Raw genomic sequence first — 15,454 nt, 5'->3', positions numbered from 1 at the left:
CTCAATCCACGTCAGCACACTACCCCCAATCCCATGTGCTTTAACTTTGCATATTAATCTCTTGTGTGGGACCTTGGGGAAAGCCTTCTGAAAGTCCAAATGCACCACATCAACTGGTTCTCCCTTGTCCACTCTACTGGAAACATCCTCAAAAAATTCCATATGATTTGTCAAGCATGATTTCCCTTTCACAAATCCATGCTGACTTGGACCTATCATGTCACCTCTTTCCAAATGCGCTGCTATGACATCCTTAATAATTGATTCCATCATTTTACCCACGACCGATGTCAGGCTGACCGGTCTATAATTCCCTGTTTTCTCTCTCCCTCCTTTTTTAAGCAGTGGGGTTATATTGGCTACCCTCCACTCCATAGGAATTGAGTCCAGAGTCTATGAAATGTTGGAAAATGACTGTCAATGTACCCGCTATTTCCAAGGCCACCTCCTTAAGTACTCTGGCATGCAGTCCATCAGACCCTGGGGATTTATCGGCCTTCAATCCCATCAATTTCCCCAACACAATTTCCCGACTAATAAGGATTTCCCTCAGTTCCTCCTTCTTACTCGACCCTCTGACCCCTTTTATATCCGGAAGGTTGCTTGTGTCCTCCTTAGTGAATACCGAACCAAAGAACTTGTTCAATTGGTCTGCCATTTCTTTGTTCCCCATTATGACTTCCCCTGATTCTGACTGCAGGGGACCTACGTTTGTCTTTACAAACCTTTTTCTCTTTACATATCTATAGAAGCTTTTGCAGTCCGCTTTAATGTTCCCTGCAAGCTTCCTCTCATACTCTATTTTCCCTGCCCTAATCAAACCCTTTGTCCTCCTCTGCTGAGTTCTAAATTTCTCCCAGTCCCCAGGTTCACTGCACAGTTAATTCGTCCACCTTATTCCGAATACTCCTCGCATTGAGGCACAGAGCCTTCAGGCTTGCCTTTTTAACACACTTTGAACCTTTAGAATTTTGCTGTAAAGTGGCCCTTTTTATTTTTTGCCTTGGGTTTCTCTGCCCTCCACTTTTACTCTTCTCCTTTCTGTCTTTTGCTTCCATCTCCATTTTGTTTCCCTCTGTCTCTCTGCCATATTAGTTTAACTCCTCCCCAACAGCACTAGCAAACACTCCCCCGAGGACATTGATTCCGGTCCGGTTTGTCCTGGTCCCACCTCCCCCAGAACTGGTTCCAATGTCCTAGGAATTTGAATCCCTCCCTGCTGCACCACTGCTCAAGCCACGTATTCATCTGAGCTATCCTGCGATTCCTACTCAGACTAGCACATGGCACTGGTCGCAATCCTGAGATTACTACTTTTGAGGTCCTACTTTTTAATTTAACTGCTAGCTCCTTAAATTCGTCTCGTAGGACCTCATCCCTTTTTTTACCTATGTCGTTGGTACCTATATGCACCACGACAACTGGCTGTTCACCCTCCCTTTTCAGAATGTCCTGCACCCGCTCCGAGACATCCTTGACCCTTGCACCAGGGAGGCAACATACCATCCTGGAGTCTCGGTTGCAGCCGCAGAAATGCCTATCTATTCCCCTTACAATCGAATCCCCTATCACTATTGCTCTCCAACTCTTTTTCCTGCCCTCCTGTGCAGCAGAGCCACCCATGTTGCCATGATCTTGGCTTCTGCTGCTCTCCCCTGATGAGTCATCCCCCTCAACAGTACCCAAAGCGGTGTATCTGTTTTGCAGGGGAATGACGGCAGGGGGTCCCTTCACTACCTTCCTTGCACTGCTCTTCCTGTTGGTCTTCCATTCCCTATTTGGCTGTGTACCCTTTACCTGCGGTAAGACCAACTCAGTAAATGTGCTTTTCACATCATTCTCAGCATCGTGCATGCTCCAGAGTGATTCCACGCGCAGCTCCAGTTCCGCAACGCGGTTCGTCAGAAGCTGGAGATGGATACACTTCCCACACACGTAGTCATCAGGGACACCGGAGGCATCCCTGATTTCCCACATAGTACAGGAGGAGCATAACACATGTCCGAGCTCTCCTGCCATGACTTCACCCCTAAATTAACTTAATTTGGCAACCACAATGCTAAAGGTTACTTACTGAAATAGAAAAGAAAAAGAAAAGCTACTTACCAATCACCAGCTAATCTCTTACCCCTTTGGCTGTGACGTCACTTTTCGATTTCTTCCTACTTCTTTTTTGCCTTCTGTCCCCGCCGCAGCTGCACAAGCTCACCTTTATAGGCCTCACCACGCACCCCGGACTCGCGCTGCTCGAACTGCCGCTCCTCCTCCGACGTTGGGCCTTTATAGGCCTCACCACGCACCCCGGACTCGCGCTGCTCGAACTGCTGCTCCTCCTCCGACATTGGGCCTTTTATAGGCCTCACCACGCACCCCGGACACATGCTGCTCGAATTGGTGTTACATTAGCTGCCCTCCAGTCCATAGGAACTGATCCAAAGTCGATAAACTGTTGCAAAATGATCACCAATGCATCCACTATTTCTAGGGCCACTTCCTTAAGTACTCTGGGATGCAGACCATCAGGCCCCGGGGATTTATCGGCCTTCAATCCCATCAATTTCCCTAACACAATTTCACGCCTAATAAGGATTTCCTTCAGTTTCTCCTTCTCACTAGACCCTCGGTCCCCTAGTATTTCCGGAAGGTTATTTGTGTCTTCCTTTGTGAAGACAGAACCAAAATATTTGTTCAACTGGTCCACCATTTCTTTGTTCCCCATTATAAATTCACCTGAATCTGACTGCAAGGGACCTACGTTTGTCTTCACTAATCTTTTTTTCTTCACATATCTATAGAAGCTTTTTCAGTCAGTTTTAATGTTCCCAGCAAGCTTCCTCTCGTACACTATTTTCTCCCTCCTAATTAAACCCTTTGTCCTCCCATTGGATAAGTTGGTTAAGTATCTGAAAGAAAAAAAATTACAGGGCTATGAGGAAAGGACAGGGGAGTGGGATTAGCTGAGAGCAGGCACGGGCTCGATGGGCTGAATGGCCTTCTTCCATGCTGTAACTATTCTATGATTCTATGTATTGAGAGCCTCAAGAAAGCATTGCAGCCTGAGGCTGAAGGGGCAGGCGACTAAGACAGACAGGTAAAAGGAAACCCAAGGTGCTGACAATAGTCTGACTCAAGTGACAGAGTAGCCCAGTAACTGACACTCTGTTTATTGATTGCTGAAATTGAGATGATGTCCCATGTGATTGTTGTGAGGAGGGCTGTCCTCTGCTATAACTTAAATACATTGATAAAAAGGCTATTGAGAATGCAAGTGCTGAGAGGAAAAAGCAAGTAAAAAGGAAAAAAAAATGAAGTAATGGCTCAAATACTCTTGCCTTTAAAATGCTGCATTCAATCCATGCCTTCCAAAATACTTCAAACCACCGAACAACCACAGACAACCATTTAAAATGGGCATTCTCTATGGTTGGTGTCATGCACACCAGAACTGTGGGAAATGGCTTTCAGGATGAAAATCCTCACAAATGCATAATAAAATGAAGCGCCCTCCCATTTTGAGGTGGCTGCTCTTACCACTGCTAGTTCCACGCACTGGACCATGCTTATGAACAAAACCCAGTGAAATTCCATTGGTACAGAACTTTCCTTGATTTTTTGCATTTGGCTGGCCCAAAAATCATGCTATAGGTGCTCTCAGCCTTAGACAGACTCCTGGATGCAAAAGCATCCAGTTGCAGTTTCCCAAAACCATTAGTTTGTTGCAATACACACCCGACGCCATTTGACGACGCATCACATGCTAGTATCAAACGCTTACATCGATCATACAACACAAGCAATTTGCTTGAGCATAACAATTTTCTCGCTTTTACAAAGGCATTTTCTTGGCTTTTGCCCCAAACCCATTCATCCCCTTTTCGTAGAAGACATGTAGTGGTTCTAGCAATATGTTTGAGACCCAGTAAGAAGTTACCAAAGTAGTTCAAGAGTCCCAGAAACGACTGCAGCTCCGTCACATTTTGTGGCCTCGTTGCGTTCTCAATTGCCTCCGTCTTCGCGTCGGTGGGCCTGATGCCGTCCGCAATTCTCCTTCCCAAGAACACCACTTCAGGCGCCAGGAAAACGCACTTAAAGCATTTTAACCTGAGCCCCACGCAGTTGAGTCGACTAAGAACCTCCTCGAGGTTCTGCAGGTGCTCGACTGTGTTCCGACCTGTGACCAAGATGTCATCCTGGAAGACCACAGAGTGCGGGACCGACTTCAGTAAACTTTCCATGTTTCTCTGATATATCGCTGCCACTGATCAGATTCCAAATGGACATCTTTTATAAACAAAGAGACCTTTGTGCATGTTGATGCAGGTGAGGGCCTTCGATGATTCCTCCAGTTCCTGCGTCATGTAGGCTGAAGTCAGATCCAGCTTCGTGAATGTCTTCCCTCCCGCCAGCATTGCAAAGAGGTCGTCGGCTTTTGGTAGTGGGTATTGGTCCTGCAGGGAGAAACAATTGATAGTTACTTTGTAATCGCCACAGATTCTGACGGTACCGTCTCCCTTTAGGACTGAGACAATAGGACTGGCCCACTCGCTGAACTTGATCGGTGAAATGATGCCCTCGCGTTGCAGGAGCTCGATCTCTACCCTTTCTCTCATCATGTACGGTACTGTTCTCGCCTTGTGATGGATGGGTCGCGCCCCCGGAATTAGGTGGATCTGCACTTTTGCTCCTTGGAATTTCCCAATGCCTGGTTCGAATAGCAAAGGAAATTTGTTTAAGACCTGGGCACACGAAGTGTCGTCAGTGGGTGATAGCACTTGGATGTCGTCCCAGTTCCAGCATATCTTTCCCAGCCAGCTCCTGCCGAGCAGCATGGGACCATCGCCCGGTACCACCCAGAGTGGTAGCTTGTGCACCGCTCCATTGTAGGAGACCTTTACGGTAGCACTGCCGATTACAGGAATCAATTCTTTCGTGTAAGTTCTTAGTTTCGTGCGAACTGGAGTTAAGACTGGCCTTGAGGCCTTGTTGCACCATAACCTTTCGAAAGTCTTTTTGCCCATGATGGACTGGCTTGCCCCTGTGTCCAGCTCCATTGACACCGGGAGTCCATTTAGTTCAACATTCAGCATTATCGGGAGACAATTCGTGGTGAATGTGTGCACCCCATGTACCTCTGCCTCCTTGGTCTGAGGCTCTGGTTCATCGTGATCCTCCATGGATCTGTCCTCCTCTGCAACTTAGTGGTTTGCAGGTTTAACAGGCTTTGCAGCTCGCCTCCACTCTCGTTGGAGGTGTCCCATTGTTCCACAGCCCTTGCAAACGTACTCTTTGAATCGGCATGAATGGAAACGATGATCACCCCCGCAGCACCAACAAGGTGTTAATGGCCTTACATTCATCACCCTTGATGGTGGACTCTGAGTCATCTGCGGACGTGCAGCTGCAGGTATGTGTGGCCTGTCCTGTACGTTACAATTCGAAAACAACATCACTTTGTTCACAGTACTTGTAGCAGCACTTGTGTGCTGAGAGGTTTGCTTCGTATTGTCACTGGGCTATCACTGGGACCTTACTCAAGGTTGGGGTCTCTACAGTCAAAAGTTTGCAAAGTATGGTTTCGTGGCCAATGCCAAGTACGAAAAAGTCTTTGAGCATGTGCTCCAAATGTCCTTCAAATTCACAATGTCCTGCAAGGCGTCTTAGCTCGGCGACATAACTCACCACTTCCTGGCCTTCAGGCCTTTTGTAGGTGTAGAACCGGTACCTCGCCATCAGTATGCTTTCCTTCAGGTTCAAATGCTCTCGGACCAGTGTGCACAAATCGTCGTACGATTTCGCCGTGGGTTTCGCTGGAGAGCGCAGATTCTTCATGAGGCCATACGTTGGTGCCCCACAGACGGTGAGGGGGATCGCTCTACGTTTGGCAGCGCTCTCTTCCCCATCTAGCTCATCTATCTAGTCTTGGTCGAGTTGCTCCACAAAAGTTTCCCAATCATCTCCCTCCGAGAATTTCTCCAGGATGCCCACTGTTCTCTGCATCTTTGGGTTCGCTATCTGTATCTCGTCGCCAGTTGTGTATGGAGAAAGTGTCAGACTGAACACTGAGCTCAAAGTAAAGTGTGACCTTAGTCTTTTATTGCAGGTCTCCAGAGTGCCTCTCCAACCTGTGAAGCCTCCTTAAATACCTGTGCTCCCAAGGAATTATGGGATCCCTTGGGACTCCAGGGGAAGAGCCCTCTGGTGGTTGTACAGTGTAAATACAAGTCCACATATATAACAATTGATACATCAAGAAAAGCAGTGGTCCTGGAATCGATCCCTGGAGAGCACCACTGTATACCTTCCTCTAGTCTGAAAAACAACCGTTCACCACTACTCTCTGTTTCCTGTCACTTAGCCAATTTCATATCAAGGCTGCCACTGTCCCTTTTATTCCATGGGCTTCAACTTTGCTGGCAAGCCTATTATGTGTCATTTTGTCAAACGCCATTTGGAAATCCATGTACACCATGTCTACTGCATTACCCTCATCAACCCTCTCTGTTACCTCATCAAAAAACTCAATCAAGTTGGTTAAACATAATTTGCTTTTAATAAATCCGTGCTTGCTTTCTTTAATTAATCCACCCCTATCCAAGTGGCTGTTAATTTTGTCTCTGATTACTGTTTCTAAAAGCTTCCCCACTGCCGAGATTAAACTGACTGGCCTGTAGTTGCTGGGTTTATCTTTACAAGCTTTTTTGAACAATGGTGTAACATTTACAATTCTCCAGTCCTCTGGCACCACCTCCGTATCTATGGAGCATTAGAATATTTTGGCCAGAACCTCTGCGATTTCCACCCTCAATTCCTTCAGCATCCTAGGATGCATCCCATCTGCTCCTGGTGATTTATCTACTTTAAGTACAGCCAGCCTTTCCAATACATTTTCTTTATCAATTTTTCTCCTATCAAGGGTCCGCACAACCTCCTCCTTCACTATGTCTATTGACAGCATCCTCTTCCTTGGTGAAGACAGATGCAAAGTACTCGTTTAGTACCTCAACCACACCCTCTTCCTCCATGCATAGGTCTCCTTTTGAGCGATAAGGGAATAAAGGGTTGGGGGGGCGAGCAGGGACGTGAAACTGAGTCCATGATCAGATCAGCCATGATCTTATTAAATGGCGGAGCAGGCTCAATGGCCTACTCCTGCTCCTATTTCTTGTATTCTTTTTGGTCCCTAATTGGCCCCACCCCTCTTCTTACTACCCTTTTACTATTTATATGCCTGTAGAAGACTTTTGGATTGCCTTTTATGTTAGCTGCCATTCTATTCTCAGACTCTCTCTTTGCCCCTCTTATTTTCTTTTGTTCACTTCTCCTCTGAGCTTTCTATATAATAGCCTGATTCTCAGATGTATTTGCACCTGACATCTGTCATACACGCTCCTTTTGTACTTCTTCATATTCTCTATCTGTTTCATCATCCAGGGAACCCTGACTTTAGTTGCCCTGCCTTTCCCCCTCATGGGAATGTATCTTGACTGTATCTGAACTATTTCCTCTTTAAAGGTGGCCCATTGTTCCTTTACAGTTTTGTCTGCCAATCTTTGATTACAGTTTACCCCAGGCCAGATCTGTTCTCATCCCATGTTCACAATTCTTGTTCCCCCATTGTGACACTCTCCTTTAATTGTCTGTATCCTTTTAAATTTGATATATATGCAGTATTTATCTTTTACCTGTAGTCTGCTCTTTGAATCTGTCCAAACATGATCAAAAAAAGTTGGGTGTAAACAATCTATTTCCATTTAAGTCTGTCTCAAACCTGCTAAGAGCCATTCTGGTGGTAACACTGCCAAAGTAAAATAGATGCTTCCATCCCAACATCAGCTTATGGCTTTAAAATATACCTTCAATCGCAAGACACCAATACCCTGTAACTCCAACCACCGCTTCAAACTTTGACACTAAAACACTCTCAAACTGCATATTCAACTTCAGATGTTAACATACTACCTCAAAGAACACTTCCAGATCCAAACTTCAACACACAGGGAGCCATATAGAAGCTGCCACCCAGGGGTACAACCGACATTGAGGATTGGCCGCCCATTACAGAAGCCGCCCGATTTTCATTTTCATTGAAGATAAGAACATAAAATAGGAGCAGGAGTAGGCCATACGGTCCCTCGAGCCTGCTCCGCCATTTAATACGATCATGGCTGATCTGATCATGGACTCAGATCCACTTCCCTACCCGCTCTGCATAACCCCTTATTCCCTTATCGTTTAAGAAACTGTCTATTTCTGTCTTAAATTTATTCAATGTCCCAGCTTCCACAGCTCTCTGAGGCAGTGAATTCCACAGATCCACAAGCCTCTGAGAGAAAAAATTCCTCCTCATCTCAGTTTTAAATGGGTGGCCCCTTATTCTAAGATTATGCCCTCCAGTTCTAGTATATCTTTTCGTAAATATGGAAACCAAAACTGCACGCAGTATTTCCAGGTGTGGCCTCACCAATACCCTGTACAACTGTCGCAAGCCTTCCCTGCTTTATACTCCATCCCCTTTGCAATAAAGGCCAAGATTTCATTGGCCTTCCTGATCACTTGCTGTACCTGCATACTAACCTTTTGTGTTTCATGCACAAGTACCCCAGGTCCTACTGTACTGCAGCAGTTTTCAATCTTTCTCCATTTAAATAATAACTTGCTCTTTGATTTTTTTTCTGCCAAAGTGCATGACCTCACACTTTCCAACATTATACTCCATCTGCCAAATGTTTGCCCACTCACTTAGCCAACAGAATGAAAGTCGGGCAATTTCTATCATGGGCAGCCGACTAGTAACACAAGCTTTACTCCTGGGTGGCAAGTTGAAAATCTACCCCACAATCTCAAACTTATAAACATACATGATATTAAAAGGTTTGTTCACAACACGTACTTCTTATAAGTTTTGCATGCACTTCCTATAACATGTTCCCTGTCTAATTTATCATATTGGGAAACAAATATTCTATCAGGCAACTGTCAATTGAGTAAAGAACATAGCTGTGGCTCAGTGGGTAGCACCCTCATCTCTGAGTCTGTGCTGAGGGAGTGCAGTGAGAGGTGCCGCCTTTTAGATGAGATGTTAAACCGTGGCTCTCTCAAGTGGACGTAAAAGATTCCATGGGACTATTTAGAAGAGGAGCAGGGCAGTTATCCCCGGTGTCCTGGTCAATATTTATTCCTTAGTCAACATAACAAAAAAAAAAACACATTATCTGATCATTATCACATTGCTGTTTGTGGGAGCTTGCTTGTGCACAAATTGACTGCCGCATTTCCCACATTCCTAAAGTACTTCATTGGCTGTAAAGCACTTTGAGACATCCGGTGGTTGAGAAAAGCGCTTTATAAATCCAAGTCTTTATTTTTCTTTTTAAATCTCCAGTGAAAATGACATGATTCACAATATTAATTGCTGACAAACTGCACCTTAATAAAACAATGATATAAAACTCCAATAGAGCAGAATAAATCAAGCAGTTACTTACACAAAACTCTGACCGTGACCAACTGATGAAGCCTTATTTTTAGTTGAAGTTTCATTTGTACTTTTGGTGTTGTTTTTCGCATTGGTTTCAGTCCTCCGGATAGTGTTTGTGTACGAGGCAGATGACCGAGCAGAGGATGATCTTGGTGAGAAAGCACGGGGAATGTACGGTTGTTCTGGAACAATTTCTTCACATCTAGAACCCTGGAATCCTGACCGGCAGACACAGAGCTGAGGTCGTGAACATGAGCCTCTGTTTTGGCATGGTGGATCACAGACGGCTGTTGAGAAATATCAAATTAGAAAAAAATCAGTACAATAGAGCTTTCCAAATACAAATCATTTTTTAATTTGTAAAAATAACTCAAGTTAAAAGGAAATTCTCTCTCTCTCTGGCAGCTGTTAGTAATTCGAATATTTGCATTTCTTTTTGCCAAAACACAAATGATAATTAGAGGATTTCTGTTTTTAAAAAAACCCTTAAAATCTGTTTCTTTCTCCCTCAGATCAATGCCCTTTCTGAAGTTTTTATTTATGGCAGGTGTCAGCTGTGGCTCAGAAGTTTGCACACTCGCCTTGGAGTCAGGAGGATGTGGGTTCCTATCCCACTCCAGAGACGAGCACAGAATCGAGGCTGACACTCCCAATGCAGTGCTGCAGGAGTGCTGTACTATCAGGGGTGCTGTCTCAGATGAGCGCTTAAAACGAGGCCCTGTGTGCCCTTTCAGGTGGATATAAAAGATCCCATGCCAGGGGAATTCTTCCGTGTCCCGGCTAATATTTATCCCCCAAACAACACCACTAAAAAACATTATTACATTGCTGTTTATGGGACCATGCACTAGCTGCCATATTTCCTACATTACAACAGTAACTTCAAAAATACTTAATTGGCTGTAAAACATTTTGGGACGTCCTCAGGCTGTGAAAGATGCTCCATAAATGCAAGCTCTTTCTATTTTATGATTTTAAACCAACAAAAGGAACAACGATTGGTAATCAATACAGTCTGTCATGTTTTTTCACTCACTCATACACACAGCTTCTCTATTTATCAAAAACTAATCCATTTAAACTTTTAATCAATTTTGATAAATCTTTTGTAATTTGTTCTCTAGCTTTTCAAGTTTTCATTAATTTGTTCTCAGGATGTGGGCAATGCTGACAAGTCCCTGTGGTGATGATGCTTTGGCAATGGTGTTCAGTAGGGAAATCAAAGATATTCACAATAAAGGATCGGTGATAGATGTCCGAGCTGGGATCATCTGTGACTTGGAGGGGAACTTAGAACTTAGAACTGATGGTGTTCCCACAAACATCGCAGGAGAGGGAAACACTGTTGATGTAAGCTTGGTGAGTTGCTGCAGTGCAGCCTGTAAATAGTACACACTATAGCCACGGTGGAAGGGTAGAAAGCCAGTGGTAGGGGGCAGAAATCTCCTCTGTCCTGGATGGTGTTGAGCTATTTGAGTGCGAGTGCTGTTGGGGAGGAGTTAAACTAATATGGCAGGGGGATCGAAACCAATGCAGGGAGACAGAGGGAAACTAAATGGAGACAGAAGCAAAAGACAGAAAGGAGATGAGTAAAGGTGGAGGGCAGAGAAACCCAAGGCAAAAACAAAAAGGGCCACTTTGAAGCAAAATTCTAAAGGTTCAAAGTGTGTTAAAAAGGCAAGCCTGAAGGCTCTGTGCCTCAATGCGAGGAGTATTCGGAATAAGGTGGACGAATTAACTGTGCAGATAGCAGTTAACGGATACGATGTGGTTGGCATCACGGAGACATGGCTCCAGGATGATCAAGGCTGGGAACTCAACATCCAAGGGTATTCAACATTTAGGAAGGATAGAAAGAAAGGAAAAGGAGGCGGGGTGGTGTTGCTGGTTAAAGAGGAAATTAATGCAATTGTAAGGAAAGACATTAGCTTGGATGATGTGGAATCGGTATGGGTGGAGCTACGGAATACCAAGGGGCAGAAAACGCTAGTGGGAGTTGTGTACAGACCTCCAAACAGTAGTAGTGATGTTGGGGAGGGCATCAAACAGGAAATTAGGGGTGCATGCAATAAAGGTGCAGCAGTTATCATGTGTGTCTTTACTATGCATATAGATTGGGCGAACCAAACTGGAAACAATACGGTGGAGGAGGATTTCCTGGAGTGCATAAGGGATGGTTTTCTAGACCAATATGTCGAGGAACCAACTAGGGGGGAGGCCATCTTAGACTGGGTGTTGTGTAATGAGAGAGGATTAATTAGCAATCTCGTTGTGCGAGGCCCCTTGGGGAAGAGTGACCATAATATGGTGGAATTCTGCATTAGGATGGAGAATGAAATAGTTAATTCAGAGACCATGGTCCAGAACTTAAAGAAGGCTAACTTTGAAGGTATGAGGCGTGAATTGGCTAGGATAGATTGGCGAATGATACTTAAGGGGTTGACAGTGGGTGGGCAATGGCAGACATTTAGAGATCGCATGGATGAACGACAACAATTGTACATCCCTGTCTGGCGTAAAAATAAAAAAGGGAAGGTGGCTTAACCGTGGCTATCAAGGAAAATCAGGGATAGTATTAAAGCCAAGGAAGTGGCATACAAATTGGCCAGAAATAGCAGCGAACCCGGGGACTGGGAGAAATTTAGAACTCAGCAGAGGAGGACAAAGAGTTTGATTAGGGCAGGGAAAATAGAGTTCGAGAGGAAGCTTGCAGGGAACATTAAAATGGACTGCAAAAGCTTCTATAGATATGTAAAGAGAAAAAGGTTAGTAAAGACAAACGTAGGTCCCCTGCAGTCAGAATCAGGGGAAGTCATAACGGGGAATAAAGAAATGGCAGACCAATTGAACAAGTACTTTGGTTCGGTATTCACTAAGGAGGACACAAACAACCTTCCGGATATAAAAGGGGTCAGAGGGTCTAGTAAGAAGGAGGAACTGAGGGAAATCCTTATTAGTCGGGAAATTGTGTTAGAGAAATTGATGGGATTGAAGGCCGATAAATCCCCAGGGCCTGATGGTCTGCATGCCAGAGTACTTAAGGAGGTGGCCTTGGAAATAGCGGGTACATTGACAGTCATTTTCCAACATTCCATAGACTCCGGATCAGTTCCTATGGAGTGGAGGGTAGCCAATGTAACCCCACTTTTTAAAAAGGAGGGAGAGAGAAAACAGGGAATTATAGACCGGTCAGCCTGACATCGGTACTGGGTAAAATGATGGAATCAATTATTAAGGATGTCATAGCAGTGCATTTGAAAAGAGGTGACATGATAGGTCCAAGTCAGCATGGATTTGTGAAAGGGAAATCATGCTTGACAAATCTTCTTTTTGAGGATGTTTCCAGTAAAGTGGACAAGGGAGAACCAGTTGATGTGGTGTATTTGGACTTTCAGAAGGCTTTCGACAAGGTCCCACATATGAGATTAATGTGCAAAGTTAAAGCACATGGGATTGGGGGTAGTGTGCTGACGTTGATTGAGAACTGGTTGTCAGACAGGAAGCAAAGAGTAGGAGTAAATGGGTACTTTTCAGAATGGCAGGCAGTGACTAGTGGGGTACCACAAGATTCTGTGCTGGGGCCCCAGCTGTTTACACTGTACATTAATGATTTAGACGAGTGGATTAAATGTAATATCTCCAAATTTGCGGATGACACTAAGTTGGGTGGCAGTGTGAGCTGCGAGGAGGATGCTATGAGGCTGCAGAGTGACTTGGATAGATTACGTGAGTGGGCAAATGCATGGCAGATGAAGTATAATGTGGATAAATGTGAGGTTATCCACTTTGTTGGTAAAAACAGAGAGACAGTCTATTATCTGAATGGTGACTGATTAGGAAAAGGGGATGTGCAACGAGACCTGGGTGTCATGGTACATCAGTCATTGAAGGCTGGCATGCAGGTACAGCAGGCGGTTAAGAAAGCAAATGGCATATTGGCTGGCCTTCATAGCGAGGGGATTTGAGTACAGGGGCAGGGAGGTGTTACTACAGTTGTACAGGGCCTTGGTGAGGCCACACCTGGAATATTGTGTACAGTTTTGGTCTCCTAACTTGAGGCAGGACATTCTTGCTATTGAGGGAGTGCAGCGAAGGTTCAGCAAACTGATTCCCAGGATGGCGGGACTGACATATCAAGAAAGATTGGATCAACTGGGCTTGTATTCACTGGAGTTCAGAAGAATGAGAGGGGACCTCATAGAAACGTTTAAAATTCTGACGGGTTTAGACAGGTTAGATGCAGGAAGAATGTTCCCAATGTTGGGGAAGTCCAGAACCAGGGGACACAGTCTAAGGATAAGGGGTAAGCCATTTAGGACCGAGATGAGGATAAACTTCTTCACCCAGAGAGTGGTGAACCTGTGGAATTCTCTACCACAGAAAGTTGTTGAGGCTAATTCACTAAATATATTCAAAAAGGAGTTAGATGTAGTCCTTACTACTAGGGGATCAAGGGGTATGGCGGGAAAGCAGGAATGGGGTACTGAAGTTGCATGTTCAGCCATGAACTCATTGAATGGCGGTGCAGGCTCGAAGGGCCGAATGGCCTACTCCTGCACCTATTTTCTATGTTTCTATGTTGTTGTGGCTGTATCCATCACGGTTAGTAGTGAGCATTTCATTATATTCCCAAGCTCAGCCTTGTAGATGCTGGTGGAACTTTGAGGGGTCACTCGTTACAAGGTACCCTGCCTTTCCCCTGCTCTTGTAGCGACGGAGTTGATAAGTCTCGTCCAGTTGAGCGTCTGGTCAAAGAGTGGGAATGAATGGATACTTTTCGGAATGGCAGGCAGTGACTAGTGGGGTACCATAGGGTTCAGTGCTGGGACCCCAGCTATTTACAATATACATTAATGATTTAGACGAAGGAATTGAATGTAATATCTCAAGGTTTGCAGATGACACTCAGCTGGGTGGCAGTGCGAGCTTCAAGGAGGATGCTAAGAGGCTGCAGGGGGACTTGGGACAGATTAGGTGAATGGGCAAATGCATGGCAGATGCAGTATAATGTGGATAAGTGTGAGGTTATCCACTTCCGTTGCAAAAACAGGAAGGCAGATTATTACCTGAATGGAGACAGATTAGTAAAAGGGAGGTGCAACGAGACCTGGGTGTCATGATACATCAGTCATTGAAGGTAGGCATGCCGGTACAGCAGGCAGTAAAGAAGGCAAATAGCATGCTGGCCTTCATAGCGAGGGGATTTGAGTATAGGAGTAGGGAGGTCTTACTGCAGTTGTACAGGGCCTTGGTGAGACCACACCTTGAGTATTGTGTGCAGTTTCGGTCTCCTAATCTGAGGAAGGACATTCTTGCTATTGAGGGAGAGTAGCGAAGGCTCACCAGACTGATTCCTGGGATGGCAGGACTGACATATGAAAAAAGACTGGATCGACTTGGCTTATATTCACTGGAATTTAGAAGAATGAGAGGGGACCTCATAGAAACATATAAAATTCTGACGGGATTGGACAGGTTAGATGCAGGAAGAATGTTCCCGATGTTGGGGAAGTCCAGAACCAGGGGTCACAGTATGAGGATAAGGGGTAAACCTTTTAGGACTGAGATGAGGAGAAACTTCTTCACTCAGAGAATTGTGAACCTGTGGAATTCTCTAACACAGAAAGTTGTTGAGGCCAGTTCGTTAGATATATTCAAAAGGGAGTTAGATTTGGCCCTTACTGCTAAAGGGATCAAGGGGTATGGAGAGAAAGCAGGAATGGGGTACTGAAGTTGCATGATCAGCCATGATCATATTGAATGGTGGTGCAGGCTTGAAGGGCTGAATGACCTACTCCTGCACCTACTTTCTATGTTTCTATAATTCTATGTAACCCCCAAGATATCGATGATGGAGGATTCAGCGATGGTACTGGATTCCACCAAGATGGCAGAATTCAATACATTGGAGCAGTAAAAGTGGAGCCTGTATTCCAGTCTGGTTTGCTAGCTGGGACACTCAAAAAAACATCAAGT

At 45.0% G+C, this 15,454-nt stretch overlaps 1 protein-coding gene across 2 annotated transcripts in view; it reads right to left on the bottom strand.

Annotated features, from left to right (window-relative positions):
- Nucleotides 1–15,454, bottom strand: part of LOC139263461 (latent-transforming growth factor beta-binding protein 2-like) — an 857,891-nt gene that overhangs the window by 721,541 nt on the left and 120,896 nt on the right. For both annotated transcript variants that reach the window (XM_070879584.1, XM_070879586.1), the window contains exon 4: nucleotides 9,486–9,765. In XM_070879584.1, the coding sequence (XP_070735685.1) occupies nucleotides 9,486–9,765 (280 nt within the window). The remainder of the gene's footprint in view (nucleotides 1–9,485; nucleotides 9,766–15,454) is intronic.

This window comes from Pristiophorus japonicus, chromosome 4 (assembly GCF_044704955.1).
Source record: "Pristiophorus japonicus isolate sPriJap1 chromosome 4, sPriJap1.hap1, whole genome shotgun sequence".
NCBI lineage: Eukaryota > Metazoa > Chordata > Chondrichthyes > Pristiophoridae > Pristiophorus > Pristiophorus japonicus.
The sequence above is the reverse complement of the archived record's forward strand: the minus strand, read 5'-3'. Positions and strand labels throughout refer to the sequence as shown.